The sequence below is a fragment of the Salmo trutta genome, chromosome 19, assembly GCF_901001165.1.
Source record: "Salmo trutta chromosome 19, fSalTru1.1, whole genome shotgun sequence".
Lineage (NCBI taxonomy): Eukaryota > Metazoa > Chordata > Actinopteri > Salmoniformes > Salmonidae > Salmo > Salmo trutta.
The window spans coordinates 44,887,775-44,914,354 of record NC_042975.1 but is presented as its reverse complement, the minus strand read 5'-3'; the positions used below and the strand labels follow the sequence as shown (position 1 = coordinate 44,914,354).

Here is a 26,580-nt window from a genome sequence, read left to right as displayed (position 1 = left end):
TGCCACCACCATGCTTCACTGTAGGGATGGTGCCAGGTTTCCTCCAGATGTGACGCTTGGCATTCAGGCCAAAGAGTTCAATCTTGGTTTCATCAGACCAGAGAATCTTGTTTCTCATGGTCTAAGAGTCTTTACGTGCCTTTTGGCAAACTCCAAGCTTGCTGTCGTGTGCCTTTTACTGAGGAGTGGCTTCCGTCTGGCCACTCTACCATAAAGCCCTAATTGGTGGAGTGCTGCAGAGATGGTTGTCCTTCTGGATGGTTCTCCCATCTCCACAGAGGAACTATAGAGCTCTGTTAGAGTGACCATTGGGTCTTGGTCACCTCCCTGACCAAGTTGTTTCTCCCTCGATGGCTCAGTTTGTCCGAGCGGACAGCTCTAGGAAGAGTCTTGGTGGTCCCAAACTTCTTCCATTTAAGAATGATGGAGGCCACTGTGTTCTCGTGGATCTTCAAAGATGCAGACATTTTTTTGGTGCCCTTCTCCAGATCTGTGACTCGACACAATCCTGTCTCTGAGCTCTACGGATAATTCCTTCAACCTCATGGCTTGGTTTTTGCTCTGACATACACTGTCAACTGTGGGACCTTATATAGACAGGTGTGTGCCTTTCCAAATCATGTCCAATCAATTGAATTTACCACAGGTGGACTCCAATCAAGTTGCAGAAACATCTCAAGGATGATCAATGGAAACAGGATGCACCTCATCTAAATTTCGAGTCTCATAGCAAAGGCTCTGAATGCTTATGTAAATAAGGTATTTCTTCTTTTTTTTATACATTTGCAAAAATTTCTAAAAACTTGTTTTCGCTTTGTCCTTATGGGGTATCGTGTGTAGATTGCTGAGGAATTATTTGTATTTAATCCATTTTAGAATAAGGCTGTAACATAACAAAATGAGGAAAAAGTGAAGGGGTCTGAATACTTTCTGAAGGCACTGTATATGGAGGCCATTTTACACTGTTTACAGCAGCGCCTCTGGAAATGTACTAACAAAATGTCAAACATTAATTTTAATGAGACTATGCACTTGTATGAAATCATGAGCAACTTGTGCATTTCGATTTGCTTGATTACTTACTGTCGTTCAGTTGCTCACATGAGTTGTAAATTAACTACGAAATATAGCAACTTGTTTAAAAACGTAATATAATTAAATGTTTCATTTATTTGGTAATCAACACATTTTCTATACATGTAGCCTACTTGCACTTACATATGTATTGTGTAAAGATCACACAGCCCAAATGTTTTGGGGTTTACAATAGATTTAACTAAATGTAATAGATTATATAGCTAAATAACATTGCATGTATGTTATGGTATTATGATTTTATTATAGCCCACTGAAAGAGCCGGCAACTCAGGTGTGGGGTCAACTAGATAGCACAGCCACAAAGTAGCACAGGCTACATAGTAAACATTTATGAAAACATACATGTGCTTTTTGGGTTCATTTCAGGTTAGGCATAAGGTTAGCAGTGTGGTTACGATTGAGGTTAAGGTTACGGTTGAGGTTAAGAAGGTCAATTGTAGAAGTGGGCGGAGTTTGTGGCTTTGTGGCTGTGTTAACTAGTGACGACCGTTTTATTGGTCAGAGCGAGAAGTGACATCGCTTTTCCGCTATGTCCATTTTTGTCTATTCAAAATGGTGGAGCAATAACAAACGCATTGTACATTTCTACGGTAAGAAATGTGTAACTTTTAGTGTCAATGATCCATACTTATTGCGATGTAGATCATTCAAAACCAGCTTTTATTTCTTTCTTTTTTTATTGTAGTAAGTTAAAAATGATCGCCGTAGCAAAGCTTTACGCCAGATCACACGACATGCATGCGAGATTTGGCCTAACGTTAGCTACCACAGTGATTGTATGGGGGGGGGTTGTCAGGGCTCGTATCAGCAGAGTTAGCTAGCTAACTAGAGTAAGGAAGCAAATGATAGCTGTCTAGATATTAATTAGCAAGGGTTCGTATCTGGCGACAGAAATGTGCAGGTAAGTTACAGTCAACAAATATGATGACGTGTAGCTAGCCAGCTTTACAATGTTAGGCGGATGGCCACATCTAGCTCGCTACTGCTAGCTAAACAGCTAGTTGACCTACCTGGCTAGCTACAGCACTTTGCTAACTATTTACTATACACCTGCAGATGTAATAAGTGTGCATGAAGTTGCATACAGCGAGCTTTTGCAAATGGGAACCCACAGTTCCAGAAGAACTGTAACTCGCAACAAAAAGAAAAATACAATATGTTTGTTCGTCGGGTGTATGTACATTTCCTCCACTGACACTGATACGGTATTTCCGCTTATTTGCAGTATCAGTATGGCAGACAAAAATGGCAAGAAAGGGAAACCTGTAGGTGTTAAGAGAACATTGACCAAGAGAGAACAAGAAGATCTGAAGAAAAAGGTAAGATATTTGACCCTTTATAGATATCTGCAACAAAGTGCAGGTCTATAATAACAATTTTAAAACAATATCATTTCCAGGAACAAGAAAAAGCAGCTGACGTTTTTGAAGAGTTTTTAGCATCTTTTGACAGTAACGACAAAAGTGGGGTGAAAACGTTTGTTCGTGGGGGGATCGTAAATGCAACTAAAGGTGAGCAGAAACATGCTGGCTAATACAGCTCTGGTGGGGTTCTATATTGTGAACACTTATTTTAGTGCTACATGGTTACTCTTTCTGTTGAATTATTTTGCAGAAGAGGAAGCAGCAGAGGTCAAAAAGAGCAAGCTTTACCGACCGAACACTAAGTTTACTTCAGTGTCCCAGAATGTCTCACCAGCACACTCTTCGGAAGTCAGAAGGCCGGTGAGTCACCATGTGAATCTCTTACTGTATACAAGATGACACTATACATTATTTTGCCCCCATATGTTTGTCTGGTCTACAGATTGTTAAAAAGAAGACGGAAGAGAAGAAGAAGAGCAACCTTGAACTTTTCAAAGAGGAGCTAAAGCAGTATGTTTTTCACACGCCGTAGTAAATCACGTTTCATTCTTTATTTGACCAATTTGTAGTTTACATTTTTGCATAAAATGACTCTGTTCTCATAGAATACAGGAGGAACGTGAAGAAAGGCACAAAAAAAAGAAAAATGAGCCTGGAGGAGGATATGGAGACGTGGACATACCACTAACACGACGATCAAGTAAGAGCCAGATCTGTCCCTTGCAGTGGAAAAATAATGGCCTTTGTCCAAATCAAAGATGAACCCTCAGTAGCTTTTAAATGTTTAGCTGAATATGCACATCTTCCTCCAGTATTTGATGATGACCCAGCAACACCGAACACAACCAACCTGTACATTGGCTGCATTAACCCAAAGGTAAAGGAACTCTTATCTGCTTAGGACGTTTTGACAAAGGAGATATAGTCTAGCTTGCTCTTGTTTGGGATACATTCAACTTACCTAAATGCTGACTGCATTTTTGTGAAACTGTGTTGATATGATGCTTTATATAATGTGACAGATGAATGAAGAAATGCTTTGCAAAGAGTTTGGCAAGTATGGTCCCCTGGCGAGCGTGAAGATCATGTGGCCCCGTAGTGACGAGGAACGTACCAGGGTCACAAACAGGGGCTTCGTGGCCTTTATGACCAGGAAAGATGCAGAGAGGGCCTTGGCTGCTCTAGACGGTGGGTCTGTGATAAGAGAATATTAAACATACTATTCAGTAAACGCTGCCAGATGATAAATGCACTGTCAAGTGTTCCATTGATCATGTCCGTGGCTCATGTAGGATCATTACTCCTTTTGCTGCAGGTAAAACAGTTATGGGTTTTGAAATGAAGCTGGGATGGGGGAAAGCTGTTCGCATCCCTCCCCAGCCTCTCTATACACCCATAGGGGTACTGAAAATCTCCACCCCCCCACCCCCCTCTGGCCTGCCCTTCAACGCTCAGCCCCGAGACCGCTTCCGCAATGACTTTACCAAGCCATGGGGCAGGTCCAAGGAGGAGTTTGACAAGGTAGGTTGGTTCTTTTAACACTGTAGGGTGTGTGCATGGTTCTTTTTCAAGGTTATATATTTTTTTGTTTTACACTACAGTTAATTTGCCAATTTTATGTGTGTTTGTAGCGGATATTCTATGCCGGGTGATATTTATCATAGGATCAATCAACTGGACATTGCTTAGAATTTGATCTAGAATTCAGAATTGCATTTAGATGCACACACAAGACCATGCGACGGTCATGTTCTGAAGTAGCAGTTCCGAGTTCCATTTCTCAGTTTAAATTCCAGTTGGTTTGTCCCGTGGTGCGTGTATAGACATGTTATGAATCTATTCCTTAGTCTAGTAGTGTCTTAGTTTTAGGATATGTCTTAAGACAGGGGGTTTGACCCAGATGGAGTTGTGAGGTATTGTTACAGAACCATATGCAATCAAAATGTTACTGTAAAATTTAAGAGGGTGGGGATATCCTATAGTATAGATCATTTACTTATAGTGTAGCCGTCTCTCGATTGTGGGATCTTTTTCCCCTCATTCAAATAATGTATAGCTGTTACTGCTATCGTCGTTTTCTATGCTGTATGTATCCTGCAGTGTTTCATCTGTATATATACTCACTTTTTTTATATCTTCACTATTTGATTTGACTTCACGAACAGACTCTGTCCGAAGCCGTAGTCAAAGTGGTTATCCCAACAGAAAGGTACACACTCTCTCTCCATTCTTACTACTACTGCTACTACGACTGACCAGCCGTTCTCACAGACAGAACACAGTGTTAGAGGACAGAGGCCCTGGTGTACTGTTCCTGTGTACGTATGTGACCGACAGGAAGCCCCAGTCCTAAGTGTTATGTCTGTATGTACATGACTAATGGGAGAGGACAGCTGAGACCGTAACACTGTTTTTGTGCTTTTCTCCCTACGTGTGTCTCATAGTTTGTCCTGTTCTAACATTGGTCTGCATTAAGCCATCTTGTTGACAACATGGCCTATATTCAGGGAATTGGTAACCCCTGCTGCTTAGGACTGGGGGCCCTGTATATGACTAGTAGAGGGGCCATGGTTCTCAGTTGAACATGGTTAAAGTGAATCTCTGGCCTAGTAAGCAAAGCCCTCAGTTTTTATTAATTAATGTTGTCCTAATTAGATCAGTAAATGACACCATTGTAATCCTCTGTCAGGAAAATAGATTGTTAGACTTAAGTGAGTGTTGGGAGTCAGTGAGTTAGGCCTATATCCTGTCAAACATACTGGCACTAACTTCAGTGGCAACCTTGGTTCTTCCTATCTGGGTTGGCTGAGACACTGCAGACAGATACAGCTAGAAGGCAGATGCGTTTTAGATTCAAATCAGTAGTAAGTAATGTTGTCACTGTCATATTGTCCCACTTTTTAATTTATACACTTAATATTTGGGGGAAGAAGAAACATTATTCTAGATACATGACAACGTCATGATCGCCTTCTGATGTAGCTGCGCACTAGGGACAGACAGTCTCCCCCACTCACTCGTTTGTGTGCAGACCATCACACAACATATCCTCAACATTACTGTGACAAATGATGGCAGAGGGACAGTGTTATAGAAGAGAGACAGAGGTTAAGGGGCTTAGTGCCAGTGTGCAGTGAGAGCTTTGACATGGCCACTGGTCTGAATGAAGGGGGGGACAAGTCACAGCGTCTGGTCTCTCATCCCCTCTCCTTTTACTCCACAGGAATCTGTTGGGCCTCATCCACAGGATGATAGAGTTTGTGGTGCGTGAGGGACCCATGTTTGAAGCCATCATTATGAGCAAAGAGAAGAACAACCCTGACTTCAGGTAAGGCGCCATTGCTGAGCGTTCCCTTTCCCTCTCGTCCTGTCAATGATCGTATATATTTTGAAACTAACCTTTTAAACTATTGATGATTTCAGGTTCCTGTTTGACAACAAAAGCCAAGAGCAGGTGTACTACCGCTGGAAACTCTACTCCATTCTCCAGGTAGGTCATGCCCTTAATCTGACCTGGCTACACCCCTATGTCCAGGAGTCCATCTCCCTACTCTACTCACTGCTGTGCCTCATCTGTGTCCCTCTCTCCCTCCATCCCCAGGGCGAGCCCCCCAGTGAGTGGAGGACCGCAGACTTCCGGATGTTCCGTGGGGGCTCCATCTGGAGGCCGCCCCTCCTGAACCCCTACCTCCATGGAGACGAGGAGGCGGGAGAGGAGGAACAGTCTCCCTCTCAGGAAGAGGAGCTGAAAAAGGGCCAGCTGAAGGCCGAGTGAGTGTAGCTGTACATACAGGGGCAGAGCGGGAGGTTTTGAGGCAGACTGAAGATGAAAAGTGTTCTCTGAGGAATGTTATGGGAAAACTGACTGGTGAAAGTCAATGTTTTCTGGGCAACAAAACTTTTTTTATTTATTCCAGGCACAGAGAGAGACTGGAGACACTGCTGAGAGGGCTCACCCCTCGTAGGGAGGACGTTGGTGACGCAATGCTGTTCTGTCTGGAGAGAGCTGAGGCAGCGGAGGAGGTGGTGGGGTGCATCGCGGAGTCCCTGTCTCTCCTTCAGACACCCCTACAGAAAAAGGTCCCTCACCCACTTCCTGTACACGGGTCCATCCTATGAGTCTCGCATGTGCATGATCAACCACATTCACGTGACATGCTACTCACAATCGTCATGTCCATCTTTATTTCCACAGATTGCCAGACTGTACCTGGTATCCGACATCTTGTACAACTCCTGTGCCAAAGTTGCCAATGCATCTTATTATCGCAAATAGTAAGAAGTCTTTTTTTAGATAAGTCTGTAATTATAGAATACACACGCTCAGTGGTCATACTGTGTCCATCTGAGGGTTTTCACTGTTTCTTTGTTCCTTCAGTTTTGAAGCAAAATTGCCCCAGATATTTGGTGACATCAGTGATGCATATCGAAACATACAAGCAAGACTACAAGCGGAACAATTCAAGGTAATAAGTGTAGTTTAAAAAATGACAATGCTTTATTATGCTTTTTCAAGCTTGTGTTTTGTTGTTGCCTTTACCAGAGCAAATACATTAACACTCACCTATGTTTGTCTTTTCTCAGCAAAAGATAATGGGCTGTTTCAGGGTCTGGGAAGACTGGGCTGTCTACCCAGAGCCCTACCTGATCCAGCTGCAGAATATCTTTCTGGGTCTTGTCAAGGCAGGAGATGAAGTGATCGAGAGGGTAGAGGTGAGCTGGATCTCAGGACAGGACCCTTCCTGGACAAGACCTGGAAAATAGTTTTGATCAATGCCTATTTGACTGATGACTGCTACATTCTCTGAAAGTGTGTGTGTTACAATGCAGCTAGAAGCAGAGCTGAATTTCGAGTCATTGGTTTATGTGGGTCTCACCTCAGGTGGTGTCTCCAGACCTGGATGGAGCTCCATTGGACGGGGCACCGTTAGATGGAGCTCCGCTGGATGACCTCGACGGCTCGCCCCTGGCCTGGGACCCTGCCTCCCTGGATGGGGTGCCTGTTGACGACATCGACGGAGTTCCCCTGGGCGCTCCCATGGATGACATCGATGGAATGCCTTGTAAGTCAACCTGGCCGATTTTATCTGTGAAAAACCATAAATGTATAAGCTGTTGACTTGATGTATGTTTTGTGTTTTCCAGTGGATGATCTGGCCCACTCCAAAGTGGCTCTGTCTAAATGGGAGAGAGTGGACGATGCTGAAGCTCTTCCACAAGGTACTGTACACGTTCAGCACTGCAAACCCCCACAATCACATCTCTACTCCTAACCCTCACTCTGCCTCTTCATCTTTCAGCTAACACTGAATCCAAATGGGACAGTGTGGGAGAGCGATATTCTGGGGACAACCTGAATGTAAGGTAAGAACCTGGTGAAAGCCATCTCTAAAAGATGTTGACATTTTTGGGAAGGCAACTTTTTCCTGAGTTACCATCATTGTAGCCTGTCTTGCAGTAGATGGTAGAGTGGCTCTTCCTCATCTTCTCTCCCCCTGCAGTGCTAACACTAAGGAAGGAGATGGCGAATCAGAGGGTGACAGCAGCGATGATGACAGCCCATCTAAGTACGACAGTGCTGACTTCAAGAGCTCCCTCAGTAGTTTTGAGATGTCTGAGAGCAAGAGGAGCCGGCTGAGAGAGCTGGAGGCAAGCACAGTCTACTGGCACCAACACAGTACCACACCCAACCCACTGCAGTAGTAATTCAGTCTGTCCATAGCGGCCATCCGACAATACATAGGTCTTCTATAACGCTTTTCTAAAACCCAAATACGCTTGACTAATTTCCTGTTCTTGAAGGCAGTTGATTTGCCACTAATTTATGAAACAATTGGACCCACTGTTCTTAATGTATAGTAACTCATACTATTGTCTTTGCTGCAGGTGAAGGTGATGCAGTTCCAGGATGAGCTGGAGACTGGGAAGAGGCCCAGGAAGTCCGGAATGAACGTGCAGAAACAGGTGGAGCACTACAGGAACAAGCTGCTACAGAAGGTGTGTCTCTAGTGTGCTTTGTCATACAGGCCCTGCAGTTGTACATTTGACCCAATAACTCACCTGGCTGCAATTGATCCTCAGGAGTTTGATAAGGATGACCAGGAGAAGAAAGAGAGATCCACGCCAAAGTCAAAAGACAGATCAAAGAAAGAGGAGAGGAGAGACAAGACAGAGGAGAGCAGTAAAGGACGGGAGAAGGAGAAGAGTAAAAGGAGTCAAGACCGGGACAGGAGCAGGGACAGGGGACGTAGTAGAGACACAGAGGAACGGACACAGAAATACAGAGGACGTTCTCCCTCAAAGTAAGGCCTGTGTGAAATCACTTGTCTGTGTTCTATTTAATGTGTTCAGTATTCCATATATATATTTGTGCTGACTGTCCAACAGAACAAAGTCAAAGTCTCCCAAGAAGTCCAAGCGGTCCCGGTCGCCCTCGCCAGCCAGGAAGACGTGGAGGAGGTCTAGCTCCCGGTCACCACACCGCTCCCACAAAAAGACAAAGAAGAGCAAACACTGATCCAGATGCCTGGACTCCATGCCTCTCCCCTTGACGCAGCAAGGCGACTCCCATGGACTGCCCTGCTCCGCCAGTGATTACCATGACACGGCCCCACCACGCTCGTTTCCTCACAATGCCTCTGAACTGTCAGCTGTTTGTTCCCCCTCCGTAAAGTTATCCTGATTGCTGCAGTCAAGATTTGGCAAATTTTTTGTAAGATCACGTTTGAACATTATTTGTACAGTTCTTTGGTTTTGCTGTTTGTTTTTAAACCCCATTCAGATTATTGCGACTAGTCCCTGAGACGTCACAATAAATCACTATTGGCATTGTGTCCATTGTCCAGGGTCGGGAATGAATTAGTGTAGGCTACCATTATTGAATCACGATGTCTCCTGTCCAGTCATTCAGCCTTTCTAAACAGTTTTGAAAGTTTGCCTCAATATAAAAGGTAATCTCATCTCAATGGAAAAAAACAGAATGAGTTCACTTTAACTGAGAATACCATTTACTTTATTAAGTGAATCATAAACAATGTAAAAAAGAAAAGTGGTTCCATTTTATTATTCATTACACACTGACAGACAAATTAAAATTTGCAACCGTAATGATTGAGTTAGTGCTTAGTTAACAAATTTAAGACCGTCATTCCTGGCAAGGAGGAGCGCGGGTGTACTAGAAATGCAGTAAAGTTGAGTAAGACAGCGTACCCCTCACACTGACAAATAGCTTACATTTGTGTATTTTAACCATCCATCCCTCAGTTACCGGTCCTGCTTTACAGTCTGACCGTCTCACAAACCTGCTTTACTTCAAAAACACAGTGCACACTGGTTCTTTGTGTTAAAGAAAAACAAAAAAAGTGACAGGACATCCGTGGGCTGCTTCCTCCATTTACAGTTCACTTCCTCAACCTTCCCGTCATCCTCTACTACAGGGTCCCTGTTCTCCGGAGGATAACTCCTCCCGGAGCACTCACCCGTAGGCGATTGGCCGGTTTTAGAAGTGTTGGCAGGGCAGCGGGTTGCTCTGCCTCCATTGAAGGACTGTACACTGACGGCCAGATCAGTAAGGGTGAAGTGTTCAGTACTTTTTTACATTGATGAAAACCTTAATGGCGCCAGTGAAGTCAGCAGAGAGCAGAACCTCTGTATGATCAGTCTTCAGAGCCCCTGTGGACGAGAAATACCCTGTTTAGCGTTGAAAACTACAAAGTTTCCCTATCAACTCAACTCATACCATCCATTGATCACTCTTAAAACAGCAGCATGGCTACCCCAGCACTTTTGTTATTGTTTTGTGGACGAAACGGAGGTGAGGAGAGTTGGGCGGCAAGAAAAACATTTGCAGTACATATTCTGCTGTCCTATAGCACATGCAATGATGTCAGAGTGTTTGTTTGCAGTAATATCCCAAAACAGTCGTGGTAGTTTGAGCCCATCTTTAATGATGAGTCGCTCTAGTCTCAGCATAGCTAAACAGGTATATAAATCAGTATAGTGTACCTGAGGGAATGGTCTCCGAGTCAGTAGAGTCCAAACTCTTACACTCTGCATCAGCCCCAGCCCCCGCTTTCTCTGCCCCCGCCTCCTGGGGGACAATCAGGTTAGGATGGGGCGCAAAAATAGCTGATGTCACTACTGCATTGTGGGCTGAAAAATAGAGACTAGACTTAGTGGAAGGACACTACAAAAATACTGACAGTGTTTCATATCACCGACAGTAAAGAGCTGAGCACCACTACAGTATCTAGTTACCTTTAATTCCCTCCCAGAAGTCATTGCGGTCTCGTCGTACAGAGGTGAACTTGCTCAGGTCATGGTAGGTGCTCCAGATGTACACGTACTTATCCTCTGAGCCACTCACAATGAATGAGTAATCATGGCTGGAAAATAGAGTGACAGTTTGTTTACCGACTACATAAGAACATGGCAGACTGAGAAGGAGCCATTCTCACCTGAAGCTGGCTTTGATCTGACTACTGCTGTTGACGTAACCCTTGTACTTCATGGACAGAGACAGGTCCCGCAGGTCATACAGGCGGATCCTGGAGTCATTGGAGGTCACTAGAATCTACCAACACAAAAAGACTCAGCTAACAGATAGGGATGTCTGTGGGAATTTGATTTATTTTACTTTACTTTTATTTAACTAGGCAAGTCAGTTAAGAACAAATTCTTATTTTCAATAACAGCCTAGGAACAGTGGGTTAACTGCCTTGTTCAGGGGCAGAACAACAGATTTGTACCTTGTCAGCTCGGGGATTCGAACTTGCAACCTTTCGGTTACTAGTCCAACGCTCTAACCACTAGGCTACGCTGCTCACTAGGCTACCCCCTGGAAAAGCGCCAGGAGCATGGCTATACCTTGTTCTCTCCAGGCAGAGGCTCGATGCCTGTGATTTTCCGTCCTACTCGATTCCTGCCTCTGGTCGACCGTACGTGGATCTGGGTGTGGTATTTAAGGCGCTGAAATAAGAACCGACATTCGAAAAACGGTGAACCCTCTCCAATGTTCCTCATTTTCAGAAGTATGTCCTGCCATTGTAATAGTCAAAGAAGAATCAAACAGCTGAAATGATTTTTCACTAGCCCTTCAAACTTGAGGAACAGTATGTCTCCCACCACTGTACCTCAGTGTCGTAGAAGATGCAGCGGCCATCATAGGTGCCGATGACAGCGTACTTCCCATTCTGGCAGAAGTTGGCAGCAGTGATGAGGCGTGTTTGTCCGTCCACCTCGTTCCACAGAGCCACCTTCTTGTCTGGGATGTTCCACAGACGCAGCTTCCCATCCAGAGAGCCACTCAGGAAGTACCTGTCATCCTAGGAGAAATAACAGGTGATCAGTCTGGTTAACAGAGCCAGAACATCGTCACAGCTGTGTATATCCCCCCGCAAGCGGATACCAAGACGGCCATCAAGGAACTTCACTGCACTCTATGTAAACTGAAAATCATATATCCTGAGGCTGCATTTAATTGTAGCTGGGGATTTTAACAGAGCTAATCTGAAAACAAGGCTACCTAAATTCTAATCAGCATATCGATTGCCGTACACGAGCAAGTAACACATCTGACCACTGCTACTCTAACTTCCGCGATGCATACAAGGCCTTCCCCCACCCTCTTTTGGCAAATCTGACCATGACTCCATCTTGTTGCTCCCCTCCTATAACCAGAAACTAAAACAGGAAGCACCCGTTCTTAGGTCTATCCAACGCTGGTCTGACCAATCGGATTCCACTCTTCAAGATTGCTTCGATCACGTGGACTGGGATGTGTTCCGGGTAGCCTCAGACAATAACATTGACGTATACGCTGACTCGGTGAGCGAGTTTATAAGAAAGCGTATAGGAGAAGTTCTGACCATTAAAACCTTCCCTAACCAGAAACCGTGGATTGATGGCAGCATCAACTGAAAGCATGAACCACCGCATTTAATCAATGGCAAGGCAATTGGAAACATGGCCGAATACAAAGTGAGGCTATTCCCTCCGTAAGGCAATCAAACAGGCAAAGCATCAGTATAGAGAAAGTGGAGTCGCAATTCACATATGTCTCTCAAACACAAGACCTATGTGGCAGGGTCTACAGACAATCACGGATTACAAAAAGAAAGCCAGCCCCGTCGGACATCGGTGTCTTGCTCCCAGACAAATTAAACAACTTCTTTGCACGCTTTGAAAACAATACAGTGCCACCGACACATCCCGCTACCAAAGACTGTGGGCTCTCCTCCTCCGTGGCCAACGAGAGGAAAACATTTAAGCGCGTTAACCCTCATAAGGCTGCCGGTCCAGACGGCATCCCTAGCCGCGTCCTCAGAGCATGCGCAGACCAGCTGGCTGGACAGTTTATGGACATATTCAATCAATCCCTATCCCAGTCTGCTGTCCCCACATGCTTCAAGATGGCCACCATTGTTCCTGTACCCAAGAAAGCAAAGACAACTGAACTAAATGACTATCGCCCCGTAGCACTCACTTCTGTCATCATGAAGCGCTTTGAGAGACTAGTCAAGGATCATATCACCTCCACCTTACCTGTCACGCTAGACCCACTCCAATTTGCTTAGCGCCCCTATAGGCCCACAGACGATGCAATCGCCATCACACTGCACACTGCCCTATCCCATCTGGACAAGAGGAATACCTATGTAATAATGCTGTTCATTAACTACAGCTCAGCATTTAACACCATAGTACCCTCCAAACTCATCATTAAGCTTGAGAACCTGGGTCCCGACCCTGCCCTGTCCAACTGGGTCCTGGACTTCCTGACGGGCCGCCCCCAGGTGGTGAAGGCAGGAAACAACATCTCCACTCCGCTGATCCTCAACACTGGGTCCCCACAAGGGTGTGTTCTCAGCCCTCTCCTGCACTCCCTGTTCACTCATGACTGAGTGGCCATGCACGCTTCCAATTCAATCATCAAGTTTGCAGACGACACTACGGTGGTAGGCTTGATTACCAACAACGACGAGATGGCCTACAGGGAGGAGGTGAGGGCCCTCTGAATGAGGTGTCAGGAAAATAACCTCTCACTCAACATCATCAAAACAAAAAGAGATGATAGTGGACTTCAGGAAACAGCAAAGGGAGCACCCCCCTATCCACAATGATGGGACAGCAGTAGAGAAGGTGGAAAGTTTTAAGTTTCTTGGTGTACAAATCACAGACAAACAGCAATGGTCCACGCACACAGACAATGTGGTGGAGAAGGCGCAACAGCGCCTCTTCAACCTCAGGAGGTAGAAAAAAAAGGTGGCTTGTCACCGAAAACCCTCAAACTTTTACAGGTGCACAATTGAGAGCATCCTGTTGGGCTGTATCACCACCTGGTACGGCAACTGCACCGCCCACAACCGCAGGGCTCTCCAGAGGGTGGTGCGGTCTGCACAACACTTCACCGGGGGCAAACTACCTGCCCTCCAGGACACCTACAACACCCGATGTCATAGAAAGGCAAAAAAGATCAAAGACCACAACCACCCGAGCCACTGCCTGTTCACCCCGCTATCATCCAGAAGGCTAGGTCAGTACATGTGCATCAAAGCTGGGACCGAGAGACAGAAGCTGTTTTTCAATCTCAAAGCCATCAGATTGCGGGACGGTTGAGCTAACGTAGGTTGTGATTAGCATGAAGTTGTAAGTAACAAGAACATTTCCTAGGACATAGACATATCTGATATTGGCAGAAAGCTTCAATTCTTGATAATCTAACTGCACTATCCAATTTACAGTAGCTATTATAGCAAAAGAATACCATGCTATTGTTTGAGGAGAGTGCAGTTATGACCTTAAATGTATTAATAAACCAATTAGGCACATTTGGGCAGTCTTGACAACATTTTGAAGAGAAATGCAAAGGTTCATTGAATCAGTCAAATTCTAGATGTTGCCATCTAGTGGACAAAATCTAAATTGCACCTAGATTCCTAAGTCATATTGGCCTCTCTCTCTTGCATTTCAAAGACGGTACAAAAAAAAAGTTTTTTTTTTTCTTTCTTTGTATTATCTTTTACCAGATCTAATGTGTTATATTGTCCTACATGAATTTAACATTTCCACAAACTTCAAAGTGTTTCCTTTCAAATGGTTTCAAGAATATCGATTTCCTTGCTTCAGGTCCTGAGCTACAGGCAGTTCGATTTGGGTATGTCATTTTAGGCAAAAATTGAAAAAAGGGGTCCGATCCTTAAGAGGTACAGCCACCACTAGCACAGAGAGGTGGCTACCTACCTACAGACTTGATATCATTGGCCACTTTAATAAATGGAACACTAGTCACTTTAATAATGTTACTTTAAGAATGTTTACATAGCTTGCATTACTCATCTCATATGTATATACTGTATCCTTCACTATCTGTTGCATCTTAGCCGCTCGGTCACTGCTCATCCATATATTTTCATCCCATTCCTTTACTAGATTGTGTGTATTAGGTTTTGTTGTGGAATTTGTTAGATATTAGGTTTTGTTGTGGAATTGTTAGATACTGCTGCACTGTCGGATCTAGAAGCATAAACATTTCACTACACATCTGCTAACATGGGTATGTGACCAATAACATTTAATTTGAGAACAATCATAGCCAACTCACTCTGCACTTAAAAAAAAAAGTTAATACTTCAACCTAAACACGCACTGACAAAGGCACATGCTCATAGAGACCCACTTACTCTGGGATGGAAAGCGATGGCTGTGACAAAGTCAATATGCTGAAAGCAGCATAGACACTCTCTCCTGGATATGTGCCACAGTCTGACTGTCTTATCCATTGACGAGGAAAGCAGGAAGTAGTTCTGGAATCAAATAATACAGTGAATATTAGGACAGTGTACAGGCATTTGGGAGTGTTTGAAAAGGGGGGCGGGGAAAGGCCTGCGGAGTCTCACCTTTGACCAGGACAAGTCCAGCAGGTCAGCCGTATGACCCTTGTACTTGCAAAAGGGGACTTGGCGGAAGGGGAGATTCTTGTCCTCTGAATCGGGGTCTTCAGGAACACTGCTCATCTGGGAACAAAAAAAGAACTCTTGTCTGTCAGGCTGGGGCTCAACAGTAACACTGGTATAGTTACCCAAAGCAACCCTGACCATAATGTTACTTTCTTCATGCTTTACAGCTGACCCTCAACTCTAACCATGTCACTGATGGTTCCTAACCTTACTCACCCCACCGTCCGTGTCTGATTTGGAGGAACACAGGCTTTCCTGAGAGGGAGAGGGCGACACACGACCTGGTTGAGAGAGAACGTAAGGGAAGAACCATGAGAAACCCACCAAACAAGCTTTACATTTACTAAAGGTGTGGCAGACAAACTATTTTGTTCAGAGACAACAGAGCTCAGACCTTCTTTAGGTCTCATGATCTACCCACCTTCAGTGTTGTACTTTATCCTCATGTTGTTGAAGTAGTCAAAGGCATTTTTCAGAACCCAGATTCGCACCACGTTGTCCTGGCCCGCTGTCGCCAACAACCTGCCACAGTGTGAGAACTTCATGGTCCACACTGCACCCTGAGGCCCGAACAACAGAACAAGGGTTGAGCAAATACGCATGAATATATATATCCACGCTTACATCTACATTCATGGTTACATGCTGTATGCTTCAGTCATGGAAGAGGTCTGTTTTTCAATGGAATGAAAGCACTGACACATTAACACAATCTTACCATGTGCTCTCCACTCAGGTCCTGGACCACCTTGACCTGATCAAAGTCAAACGGGCCCTTGAAGCTGTGGGCTGCCTTGAACTTGACAGGCCGGGTGTAGGGCATCCCCTCGTCATCACTGGACGACGGGTCATCCTGGTCGTTGTGAAACACTGAGACACAACCACACAGTGAGACGTCACCCAGCAGAGTGACTAAACCGCAGCAGTAGAATGTTCATCGAAAAAAAGAAAAAGAAAAATCTGTGGATGAGGGCTGTGGGGGTTGGCATACCTTCATCACGGACGCTCTTCACCTTGTTGACGGCCTTCTCACCATACTCTTCAGCCAGATGCTTGGCCCTCTTCACGGACTTGCCCAGGAACTTCTTCAGCTGAGTGCTGTGGTAGTGAAGACAGAGGACACATGAAACCGTCACAGACTGTCAGAGCAGAGAGGAAACACTAAACACAGCATGAGGCAGGACACTATGCCATTTCTTACGTTTTCTGTTTCAGCTTCCCTCCGTCAGAGTCGGTCAATGGAGCCTGGGCCTTGTCATCATCATCTGACTGTGCTGCGTCATTCCTGACAGGAAAAAAACAAACAGACATCTTCCTCAAGATATATATTATCTTTTTTATGTGTGGGACTGCTACCCGATATAGTTACCAAAACAATCTGTTAGCACAGGGGAGTGAATATATAGCTGTAAGTTTTTTTCAACCATAGCCCAAGGATTGGTGTAGCCACATGATATATTACAGTACTGGCTTGAGTGATAGGAGAGTCGTTCTTACGTGATGTACTCCTTGGTCCTCCTCATGATGTGTAATGTGAGTGGGTTGATCCCTGTGGGAAGCTTCTCCTCCGCCTGGATGAGAGGGATCTCCTCACCTGTGTCCAGATTCTTGATCATCACACTCGCCAGGATCTCCTATTACAGAGAGCCCAGCTAATCAATAAATTAGAAACAAACACTCAAAAAAGTATGTGTAGAGAGTAGAAGAGCCCCTTTGTACAGGTTAAGGCATGATGAATGAAAGAGCGAGACAAGGAAACATACCTCATCAGTCAGCTCTCTGCCAGAGTTGGATCGTGGACGCTGAGGACCTACAGTGTCACCAATGGGACCGGATGCCTGCTCATCCTCCTGTGGGAGCACACCAATATACACACACGCACTTACTACACTGGTGTTAATTCTAAGACAAATGGGTATTCCGAATTGCAAGGGTCAAAGGCCTGTTGAAAAAGGAGAACAAAGAACAAAAAGTAAATCCACACACTGGTACGCTGCTGCCGAAGTGTTTATTCAGAAGAGGACAACATTTTAACCCCAAACTAGGTCTTTGTCAGGACAAAGTTTTCCCCAAGTGCAGAAGAATATATACATTGCCTTCCTGGGCAGCAATAAGTGGACCTGTGCTCTGCGCCAATGGAAAGCATAGGAAACAAATACCCACTGACCTGTGCTGTGACAACCTTGTCCCCACTGGTGGCGCTAGCCAGGTCCAAAGAGTGCTGCAGATCCTTGGTGATGCTCCTCACTGTGCTGCTGGGAGACACCAGGCCACATGGCTCCTCCAGCTCCCCTGCATACACCGGCCAATCACACAGCAAAGACACAGGGTTAAAGGTCAACAGTGTCACCTTGTCTCCATGGTTACACAACTAAATTATCATGAGTAAGTGTGGGTAGAAGTGAACAGCTGAGAACAGTTATGAGAGGTCAATGTGTTCAGCTCAATGTATTCCATCCCTGCAGCAACATATTTAATTGACATGCATATCAGCATTTTATCTTGACCTTGTGCTACTGAGTGTGTGGGTATACAAGCAAAGCGTTATTTACCTTCCAGTCCTGGTGGCCTCATACACTCCTGGGACTTCTTGCTGAGGGGTAAAGCAGGTCGGGATGGGGGTGGTGGCCGTGGAGGAGCAGCTCCGCTGGGAGGGGGTGGGCGTGAAGGTGGAGGTTTCTTGGTGCTGGCCACAATGTCAGGCTCTACAGTGAACTGCCGTGGGGGTTTTGTAGGCCCCGGGTCAGAGGAGCCAGCCGGCTTGTCTGTGAGGGGATCCTGGTCTAGGATGTCTGCTGGTCTCTGCTCCCTGTCCCTGTCCTCTGCAGACACCCGGGGTAGGTCAGGGAGGTCCAGTGGGAGGTCTAGCTTCCCCAGGGTGCTTGTGATGTCTGGGGGCTGGACGTGCTCCTGTGACCCTGACGACAGGCTGGGGATGTCTGGGAGAGCCATGGAACACGCTCCCTGCTGTTCCTGTGGCTGCTCTGATCTCTCAACCACAGGCTGAGATTCCATAGCAGGATGCTCTCGTTCTACAGGGGCCACATTTTCGTCCTTCACCTCTGACTCTGCCCTTGTATCAGCATTCCTCTCCTCCTTCAGCTGAGCCTCCTCCACCGCACTTCCCTTCTGGCTCTCCTCAATGATGCTGTCGATGATCTAGAAGGGACAAGACATCATAGATGAAAACATAATCATCAAAAAGGTAATATACTCATAACAGGATGTTTCTCTAATGAGGATTGTGTGGTCGTATGAGTGTATTCTCTCTGATAAAAGTGTTGTGGGATTTCCTCACACTTAAGGTGAGAGAGGGACGTGAAGAAGGAGTACAGACACGCGTTGGAGGGGCTGTGTGTCTGTGTCGATGACCTAGACAACTTAGTGGCGTGCCACACATCCAAACATTTGCTGGAGTGACAATGTAGAATCTGGTGACACCATGACAGACTAGCAGCATTTACATAGAGCCCAAGAACCAGCAACCACCAAAACACATTTACCGACATGAACAACACATAGTCAGGGGCTCAGTAACTATTAAAAATCCTCAGGAATAAAATCCAACTTATTTATTTTTCATACTGTCATAACCACAATGTTCTAGCTACGTAGGGATTAATGAGCATTAGCCTAGATTTTAAGATAAGGAGGGGGAGTACCTGGATGGAGTCATCTTGGCGTGCCTCAGGTGCGGCCAGCCCAACAGCCACATCCTCTGGTGGGCTCTCTACCACCCCCTGCAGGAACACAAAACAAAATGTACAAGGAGACTGACAAGGAGAAACACTGTACTTTTATAAACTAGCACCTCATACAGTGCATCTACACACTAACCATTTGGGATCTGCTTATGATTTGTAATATTTTACTACTAAAAGGGATGACAATGTCCTGAATAGAGTATGTAAAACTAAACTGGCACCTCAGGACATGCAGTAGCAAACTACTTATTGCAAACAACCCCGGGTAAGGCTGTGTTTTGGGTATAGCCTCAATAGAACTCTTAAAGGCGCTCCTCTAGCTCGTTTGAAAGTAGTTACCCAGCTATGCCCTTTAAGTAATGATTAAACTAAAACCAACACTCGGTTACAGTTTTTGACATCTCCTAAATGAAATGAAACTTCACTCTCTAGTCTTTAAAGAGATGGTTCTTAGGTTATTATTGTTTTTTACTGTCAAATGCTAGTAAGAACAATAAATACCTGAGGTGTGGGAAGGACAAACTTTGCAGGTGTCCTAAGTAATAAAAAGACAAGTGAAAGTGTTAGTCACAAGACTAGTCCTGACATGGTTCATCAGAATTACCTTTACTAGGGCCTAAGCTACATTTCAGATGAGAGATTTGAAATAAATCATGCTTGTTTTAACATTACAAAACAAAAACACAAGACAACCGTAAAAACGATTTATTCTTAACATGTAAGATATGTAATCATGCAAGCTACAGGAAATTACAGCACCTTTTACACCAGTGTTCTCCTGTTAGTTTAAGTTTGAGCAAATTAGGAAAAATACAGCTTTTCAACAAGCAACAGTTGAAGCCAAAACCACTGTAGCTATTTTATCTCCAATCACTCTACTATAATCATATAAAGGAAAGTGTGTGTGTCTCAGAGAGACATGTCAATCACACTTCTCTCTCTCCCTGACACTTGACCCCTCTTGTTATGGTCATGGCGAAAACAAAATTCCTGTTGGGAGACTTTGGCAATTGATGACCCCACAACCTTTTGCCTCTTTAAAAAGATGGAGTAAAAATAAGACAAGGCAAAATCATCCACAGACTGGTGGCACAGTTGTTGTTGTTGCAAATAATTATAGGTAATGTTTTCGTTCCTTTATTAGAGAAGAGACACTGAATGTATGAGCAAAATAATTCTTACTTGCGAACATCTGGTTGAATTCATGTCAGTGACCAGCATCATCATCACAGCTGATAACGTTTTTCAACACCAATAGCACAGTATATACACATGATATACCTTTATTTGAGCAATTGATGTAAGTAGAAAGGTTACTTACACTTTAGGAGATGGAGTAAAATTGACGTCTTCAGCAGCATCGTAGAATTCCTCTGTGTCACTATCTGACGCCATTAAGTTAGCTTGCTAACGTACCTAGCTAGTTTAGATGCATACAATTGCCAGTGCCTCTCCGATAAGGGAAATCGCTGCAATATTTTGATGAGGTCGGTTTATTATGAAGACATACACTTTGTACAGGGAATAAAAAGGGTACTCCACTGAAAACGGACTTCTTTCTGTAGGATACACCCAGATGTTGCTAGCTAGCTACTAGCTAATGCCTGGGAGAGGCCACTCACCTGTGTGTACTAGCTACTGCCGGTACTGGCCGCTATTGCTAACGTAGCCAGCTAGCTAACGAAGAAGGTGGCCCTAGTCTTTAGCTAGCTACCAATTTTCTTGAATCAATTCATAAATAAATACTCTGAATTAAAGGTCAACGCTAAAACGACTACCTATTACTGCGTTCTTCCTCGAAATAGGACTGCAGCCGCAACAAATTTAGGGCAGCTTCACAAACAAGGAGGAAGAACACCCCAAAAGATTAAAAACACACATTCGGAAATCTCGCGCGAACTTATTTGACAGCTTCAAAGCCCCGTTCGTCTCTTCTACGCGTCGCTTTCATATACGCTGATCTGAAAACATAAAGCAAAGATGGAACCTGATTTGGTCACTTGTCTACTTCTTTCAGAGCTGTTAATTAAGGATTCGCGTGTATTTTTAAATACATTATAGTATTTTTTGTATTTTATTAGGATCCCAAATTGCGAAGGCAAAAGCCACTCTCGCTGGGGTCCAAATAGCAGTAAATGAATTTGTACAGCAATAGTTTAATGATGACCCTTGCTTAGGCTCGATACAATCACCCCAAAGTAAGTTAACCCTATTGGAGCAGTGTTTAGCAATAGAGACCGAGGTTTGACATCCACAAGAGGTGTTGCACTGTTCGCTACGATGGTGTCAGAAGTGAGATGGTGCCCGTGTGGCCATCAGAGAGGCGAACCGAACAGAGGGAATAGTGTAACGAGCATAGAGATCCTATTATATTAGTATTCTGATTCCTAATTCTATGGAGCTGTGGTTAGTATCCTATGGGCTGTGAGACATGGGTTCGAGATCCGCAATTGTTTGGTTCACACCTGTTGTCCTTTGATTACAAGTTTTTCTTTTTTACCGTGTCTTCTAGGCTTACTTTTTTAGCTCACTGACCGAAAGCATAGACTGGCTTGGGGAGCAAACGTAGTCTTCAGGTCTGCAGTAAAAATAAAAACACAATTCATCTTGTTAAAAAATATAGGCTATTTCTGGCCTATTAGTGAGTCATCTATAACATTAATTTATAGATAAAACAAACAACGATATTGTCAGCACAATGCTTTCTTCTGTGCGGTTTTACACCCCCAATGAATGGTATATACTAATACCGCCACCAGCTGGACCACGCCTGCTTTGTTTGGTTTTGTGGCTATGAAAAAAGGTTGCCATATGAGGGTCTGGCCAAGATGGCGCTGTGCGCACACGCATTTCTCCGTATTAAAACTTGGAATTAATTGTGAATCTCCTACAATTTAGCTGTAGTTATTTGTCGTTTGACTATTTCATATTATTCAAGACTACATTTTATCTTATTTCGTCGAGTTCAGCCCTGATAAAAACCTAAAGGTAGCGAAACGGCTAGCATTGACATAGCATCACGTCAAATGGACATGTGCAGAAATGCTCCTGATGCTCAGGCTAATGTTCTAATCGCTAGTTTCCACGATTATGCTGTTGACCCAGTGGATATTTCCCATCTTTCTGTTATGGACAACGAGGACCCCCCCTACTATCACTCCAAGCAAACCTCCTGCCTCTGAAAAAGGCAAGTCTGACAGTAACTTCAACTCAGCGGACATCGTCACCATGCTTTTGCAATTAATCAATAGTATATCTGCTGCCCTGGAAAAAAGGATTGCTTAGCAACGCGGTCCAGCGCTGAAAAAGAGGATTGACTTCTCATGTGCATATGTAACGGTTTAATTAAATAGTTTAATTCCTGCATGAAATGGGTATTATGCCATCTCCTGGTAGATTAGTGTGTTTACATTGTCTAATACGCTCAGCGATAAGGGAATGGCATTCTGGGTCATCCACAGCAGATTTATAAAATCTCGGTTTTCCGTGGGTTTTATGCTAGCAAAAATTCATTTTTTGAAGTTGGTAGGTAACTCGAAAATGCATCTTCTTTAGGAGTACTATTTATATCCCATCGACTAATGATCATTCTTCCATACTGTGTGTCCCATCATTGCAGCTAATTTATGACACATGTATACAGTATATGTTTTATAAACTCATAAACACCAGCCAGTGTATTAGCCGGATTTTGTTAGTTTAGGAAAATATGTGGTACTTTCTAGGTGTATTATATTCCTTTGCCACAAGAGTGTGGCATTTTTTCAGGTTCATTTTATATATCTTGAATACGAAAATGAATGATAGTTTATTCTTATGTTGTATATATGAGATTACACATGGAAACGATGTATTTATTTTATTATGGTAAATTGAGAATTGGTGGCTAACTCCACTATACGATCACAATGACTGATAGACGTTTAAATAGTTTTTTTTATGTTAGTATATTATACAGCAGATTTATGGAGAATTGCTGTGGGAGTGCTATTTATATCCCGTCGACTACTGATTATTCATCCATACTGTGTATCTCATCATTGCAGCTTTGAAAATAAATGAACGGCTCCTTCCTCTGTTGATTTACTGACTTGAGGGACGGGACCAGGAAGGTCACACATAGTGATAAGAAATGAAAGAAAAGGTTACTCACTTTGAAAAGCGCATCCAGAAAGAAGGGCACACTGACGCGTGTGAGAGACGGGTCACCGAAATAGAGAGCTATTCAAGGCGTTGGAACTTGAAACTGCACGGCGTCCCCGAGGTGGAGATGCAATATGTACGTCAGGAGACCACACGGATCTGCCAAGCTGTTCTCCAGGAGGAGAGGACCAAACTCCCTGAAGTGACTGACGTTGTTCACCGTCTCGGCTCAAAGCGTCCTAACAACTCCAAGCCCAGTAGCATCATCATGCAGTTTACGCAGCGAGTCTACAGAGATGCGGTGTGGAAAGCAGCGAAGATGTCCACCTACCTGCAAACCGAACGTTTTGAAGTTTAATGAGGATTTCTCCAGGGATGATCAAGAGAGGAGGGAGAAGCTGTAGCCAGTGATTGAGGCAGCGCGCAAGCAGGGAAAGACTGCATATTATTTCTGGGCGAGTGCCTTCATCAATATAACTGAAATGTCTCCCTTCCTGAGAACATAAACGTATTGCTGTAACAGTGCGTACGTCATATTTCTAAGCATATGTAAGCGCTTTGAACTTTGGTGTGTGTGGACAATGAAGGTATGTAATTGTTTGTATTCTGTTTCTGATAGAAATGTATTTTATTTCATTTTTATAGGAAAATGCCACTTCAGGAGTATTTTTGTTGCTGACTGACAGCTAGTTAATTTTAAATTTAGCTAATTGACAGCTAATTAATGTTATATTTGTATTTTTTCACTCAGTAAAGTCTATGAATATGCTGCGGCTCTTGGTGTTTCTGCTCTGTACTCAGTTACCTCCTGTGAGCACTTGACAACCATTCCTTATTTCCCTCTTTTCTTCTCCATGTTCTCGTTCACCTTGTCTTTGTCAATAGTTTCTCTTAATGTTAGGGGTTAAGACACACCGTGAAACATAAAGCCTTGTTTCTTTTTCTTAATAAGCAACTGAAGACTGATTTTAGTTTTTTTCATGAATCTCATTCTACTGTAAATGATGCTAACTTTTGGAGGTCGCAATAGGGTAATGATATTTGGCTCTCACATGGTTCGGAACGATCAGCAGGTGTTGCTACATTTAAAACATTGTTTTGGTAGTGTCATTTTGCATTCAGATTGTGACTCAAGTGGTTATTATCTTTGTCATATCATTTAATTTAGTCAAACGATTTTGGTTACTGTTTATGGGTATATCTTCTTGATGCTGTAGAAAATCGAATTTTATATTGGTTACCTGAATTTCCCAGCTCCTTACTCTTAATAGGTGGAGATTTTAATATTGCTTTAGATAATTATCTTGATAGGTGGCCTCCGCAGCAGTCTACTTCTCTAAATGCCAATCTATAGTTATTTATGCAGAAGTTTGGTCTAGTGGATATATGGAGAGAGAAGTTTCCTCTTGAGAGATCCTATACCTTGTGTAACAAAACATGTACTAGACGTCCACTTATTGACTATGGTTTCAGAGGGCTTAAGAAACTAGGTTTCTATTCATATTCTTAACAACAGACTATAGAGCTATCTGAATACAAGTTTCAATATTTCCCTGTAATGATAGTCAATGCAAAGCTTCACACTGGAAACGGAATATTAAAACATGAAATAGTCAAATTTGATATCATAGGTTTTATTATACATTTTTTTGAATAAAGCCCAGGGGTAAAGTCTGTATAGGACAAACTGGGAGCTTCTACAGTTTGAAATGGCTAAATATTTAAGAAAATATAGCAGTGATCTTGTGAAGACCAGAAGGATAGAAGAGGAAAATGTTATATAAAGAATTACCTCGCTCTTCCAGAGATACGGATAAAGCTGAGTTAATTATCCCTCCTGTTGTGTTCGTTTCATGTGAATTCATTCTGTGTTCCCGGTCCAAAATGACCACCCCATTATAGCTGATTATAAATCCATAATAATACATATATTATCCCCTAATGTTGTGTTCAATCTTTTTATCAACTTAAGGTCTTGTGAACGTTACAAGTTTTGAAACTCTATTTTCTATTTATGGCCTGTAGGCCTCATGGACCTGAGCTCATACAACTTGTTTTTGAGTAAAAAGAAAAGCATAATTTATGGATTATTTTGACTATAACAACTACTCAGATGAAACATATGGTGCTATTTATCACAGACTACTTCGTGTCAAAGTTTAACAAGGACTCTCTCCTCCTCACAAGTGTCATGATCAAAGATATGATCAAGAGCCTCACATACAGTATATCGTTTGGTCATTGTGCTGCCACAGAATGAATTGTGAGCAAGGCCTCACGATTCTCTTCTAAATGTTAACTATTGATTCTTCTGATCAAGAATGATGTGATAATCCCATCTCTTTAGAGGAAATAATAGAGGCTATTGATCGCCTTTACATGAACAAATCCTCTGGGGTTGATGGTATTACTGCAGAATTCTGCAAAGGTTTCCCGAAGAATTGGCTCCCTTTCTATTGGAAGTGCACTCTGAAAGTATAGCCAATGAAGCACTCCCTCCCACTCTAAAGCAAGGTTTAATTACTATAATTCCTAAACCTAAAAAATACTTGTTACTCATTGATAATTGGCGTCCAATTTGCCTTTTAAATAACGATTACAAGCTAATAATAGCACTTGTCCTTGCTAAATGATTAAGGGCTGTTTTGGATGCCATTATAGATGAGTCCCAGTCAGGGTTTATGAGAAATAGACACATCTCAAACAATGTCAGACTGGTATTAGATATCATAGATTACTCAGATTTGGTCTCTGTAGAGAGTTTTATACTCTTTGGATTTGTATAAAGCCTTTGATTTGCCTACTTCTCATACTGTGTAATTACAATATTGAAAACAATCGAGATTGATTGATTTCATTTCCATAAACAATCCCTTTTAGCATAGGTCCCTCTCCTTCTGTTCTGAAAAACAATAGGAAAATCCGTGACTTATTTCAATGTGATGTTGTTTCAGTCCCATATGTCATGTCTTTCTGGAATGGCTTTTTAAGAAATATTAATTGGAAAAATGTTTGGTGTCTTTCTCAAATGTTTATTTTAACTAATAAGATTAAAGAAGTTTCTTTATAAATTAATCCACAAGTGCTACCCTACTAAACATTATCTTGAAAAGGAAAAAAAAGACATTGATGTTTCCTGTACCTTCTGTAATGAACATCCGGTGACTGCTTTACATTTATTTTGGTATTGTTCTTATACCTGGAAGCTGTGGGAAGATATCTAAAACAAATCTATAGATCATATACACTACCGGTCAAAGGTTTTACAACACCTACTCATTCGTGGGTTTTTCTTTAATTTTTACTATTTTCTAC

General features: G+C 43.3%; 2 protein-coding genes across 6 annotated transcripts; one reads left to right on the top strand and one right to left on the bottom strand.

The window, feature by feature from the left end:
* The first annotated feature begins 1,181 nt into the window (after positions 1–1,181).
* Positions 1,182–9,295, top strand: LOC115154717 (U2 snRNP-associated SURP motif-containing protein). The gene is made up of 24 exons (XM_029701225.1): positions 1,182–1,688; positions 2,324–2,417; positions 2,498–2,609; positions 2,713–2,822; positions 2,905–2,972; positions 3,068–3,162; positions 3,275–3,339; positions 3,485–3,650; positions 3,778–3,983; positions 4,628–4,671; positions 5,686–5,790; positions 5,886–5,952; positions 6,064–6,233; positions 6,380–6,542; positions 6,658–6,737; positions 6,841–6,928; positions 7,047–7,175; positions 7,345–7,525; positions 7,608–7,682; positions 7,763–7,826; positions 7,964–8,111; positions 8,349–8,459; positions 8,544–8,764; positions 8,850–9,295. Exons 2-24 carry the CDS (start codon positions 2,331–2,333, stop codon positions 8,977–8,979), a joined length of 2,685 nt encoding a protein of 894 aa, XP_029557085.1. The 5' UTR covers positions 1,182–1,688; positions 2,324–2,330; the 3' UTR covers positions 8,980–9,295.
* Positions 9,296–9,455: 160 nt separating this feature from the next.
* wdr44 (WD repeat domain 44) lies at positions 9,456–23,304 on the bottom strand. 5 transcript variants are annotated; one of them, XM_029701222.1, is made up of 21 exons: positions 23,276–23,304; positions 21,641–21,700; positions 19,624–19,657; positions 19,081–19,158; positions 17,971–18,577; positions 17,586–17,710; positions 17,182–17,268; positions 16,916–17,052; positions 16,620–16,703; positions 16,410–16,516; positions 16,137–16,288; positions 15,840–15,978; positions 15,626–15,699; positions 15,359–15,475; positions 15,143–15,265; positions 11,594–11,785; positions 11,328–11,429; positions 10,919–11,034; positions 10,719–10,846; positions 10,467–10,613; positions 9,456–10,133 (listed from the first exon to the last, which is right to left on the bottom strand). In XM_029701222.1, the coding sequence occupies exons 1-21, from the start codon at positions 23,287–23,289 to the stop codon at positions 10,045–10,047; spliced, it is 2,712 nt and encodes a 903-aa protein (XP_029557082.1). In that variant the 5' UTR covers positions 23,290–23,304; the 3' UTR covers positions 9,456–10,044. The 5 variants fall into 5 exon arrangements, 4 of the variants coding, with proteins under 4 accessions (XP_029557082.1, XP_029557084.1, XP_029557081.1 ...); XR_003867927.1 differs by lacking the exons at positions 21,641–21,700; positions 23,276–23,304 and adding an exon at positions 20,444–21,046 and having other exon boundaries at positions 10,467–10,551; XM_029701224.1 differs by lacking the exon at positions 21,641–21,700.
* Positions 23,305–26,580: the final 3,276 nt, after the last annotated feature.

Excerpts from the sequence above, each read along its gene's own strand:
- wdr44 (XM_029701222.1), bottom strand. Across the intron at positions 17,269-17,585 it reads ACAAGGTTGTCACAGCACAG|GAGGATGAGCAGGCATCCGG; the intron begins GTCAGTGGGTAT and ends GTGCTCCCACAG. Across the intron at positions 16,517-16,619 it reads GGGAAGCTGAAACAGAAAAC|CACTCAGCTGAAGAAGTTCC; the intron begins GTAAGAAATGGC and ends TCACTACCACAG.
- LOC115154717 (XM_029701225.1), top strand. The coding sequence starts at position 2,331 with ATGGCAGACAAAAATGGCAAGAAAGGGAAACCTGTAGGTGTTAAGAGA. Across the intron at positions 7,683-7,762 it reads TGCTGAAGCTCTTCCACAAG|CTAACACTGAATCCAAATGG; the intron begins GTACTGTACACG and ends TTCATCTTTCAG. Across the intron at positions 8,765-8,849 it reads AGAGGACGTTCTCCCTCAAA|AACAAAGTCAAAGTCTCCCA; the intron begins GTAAGGCCTGTG and ends ACTGTCCAACAG.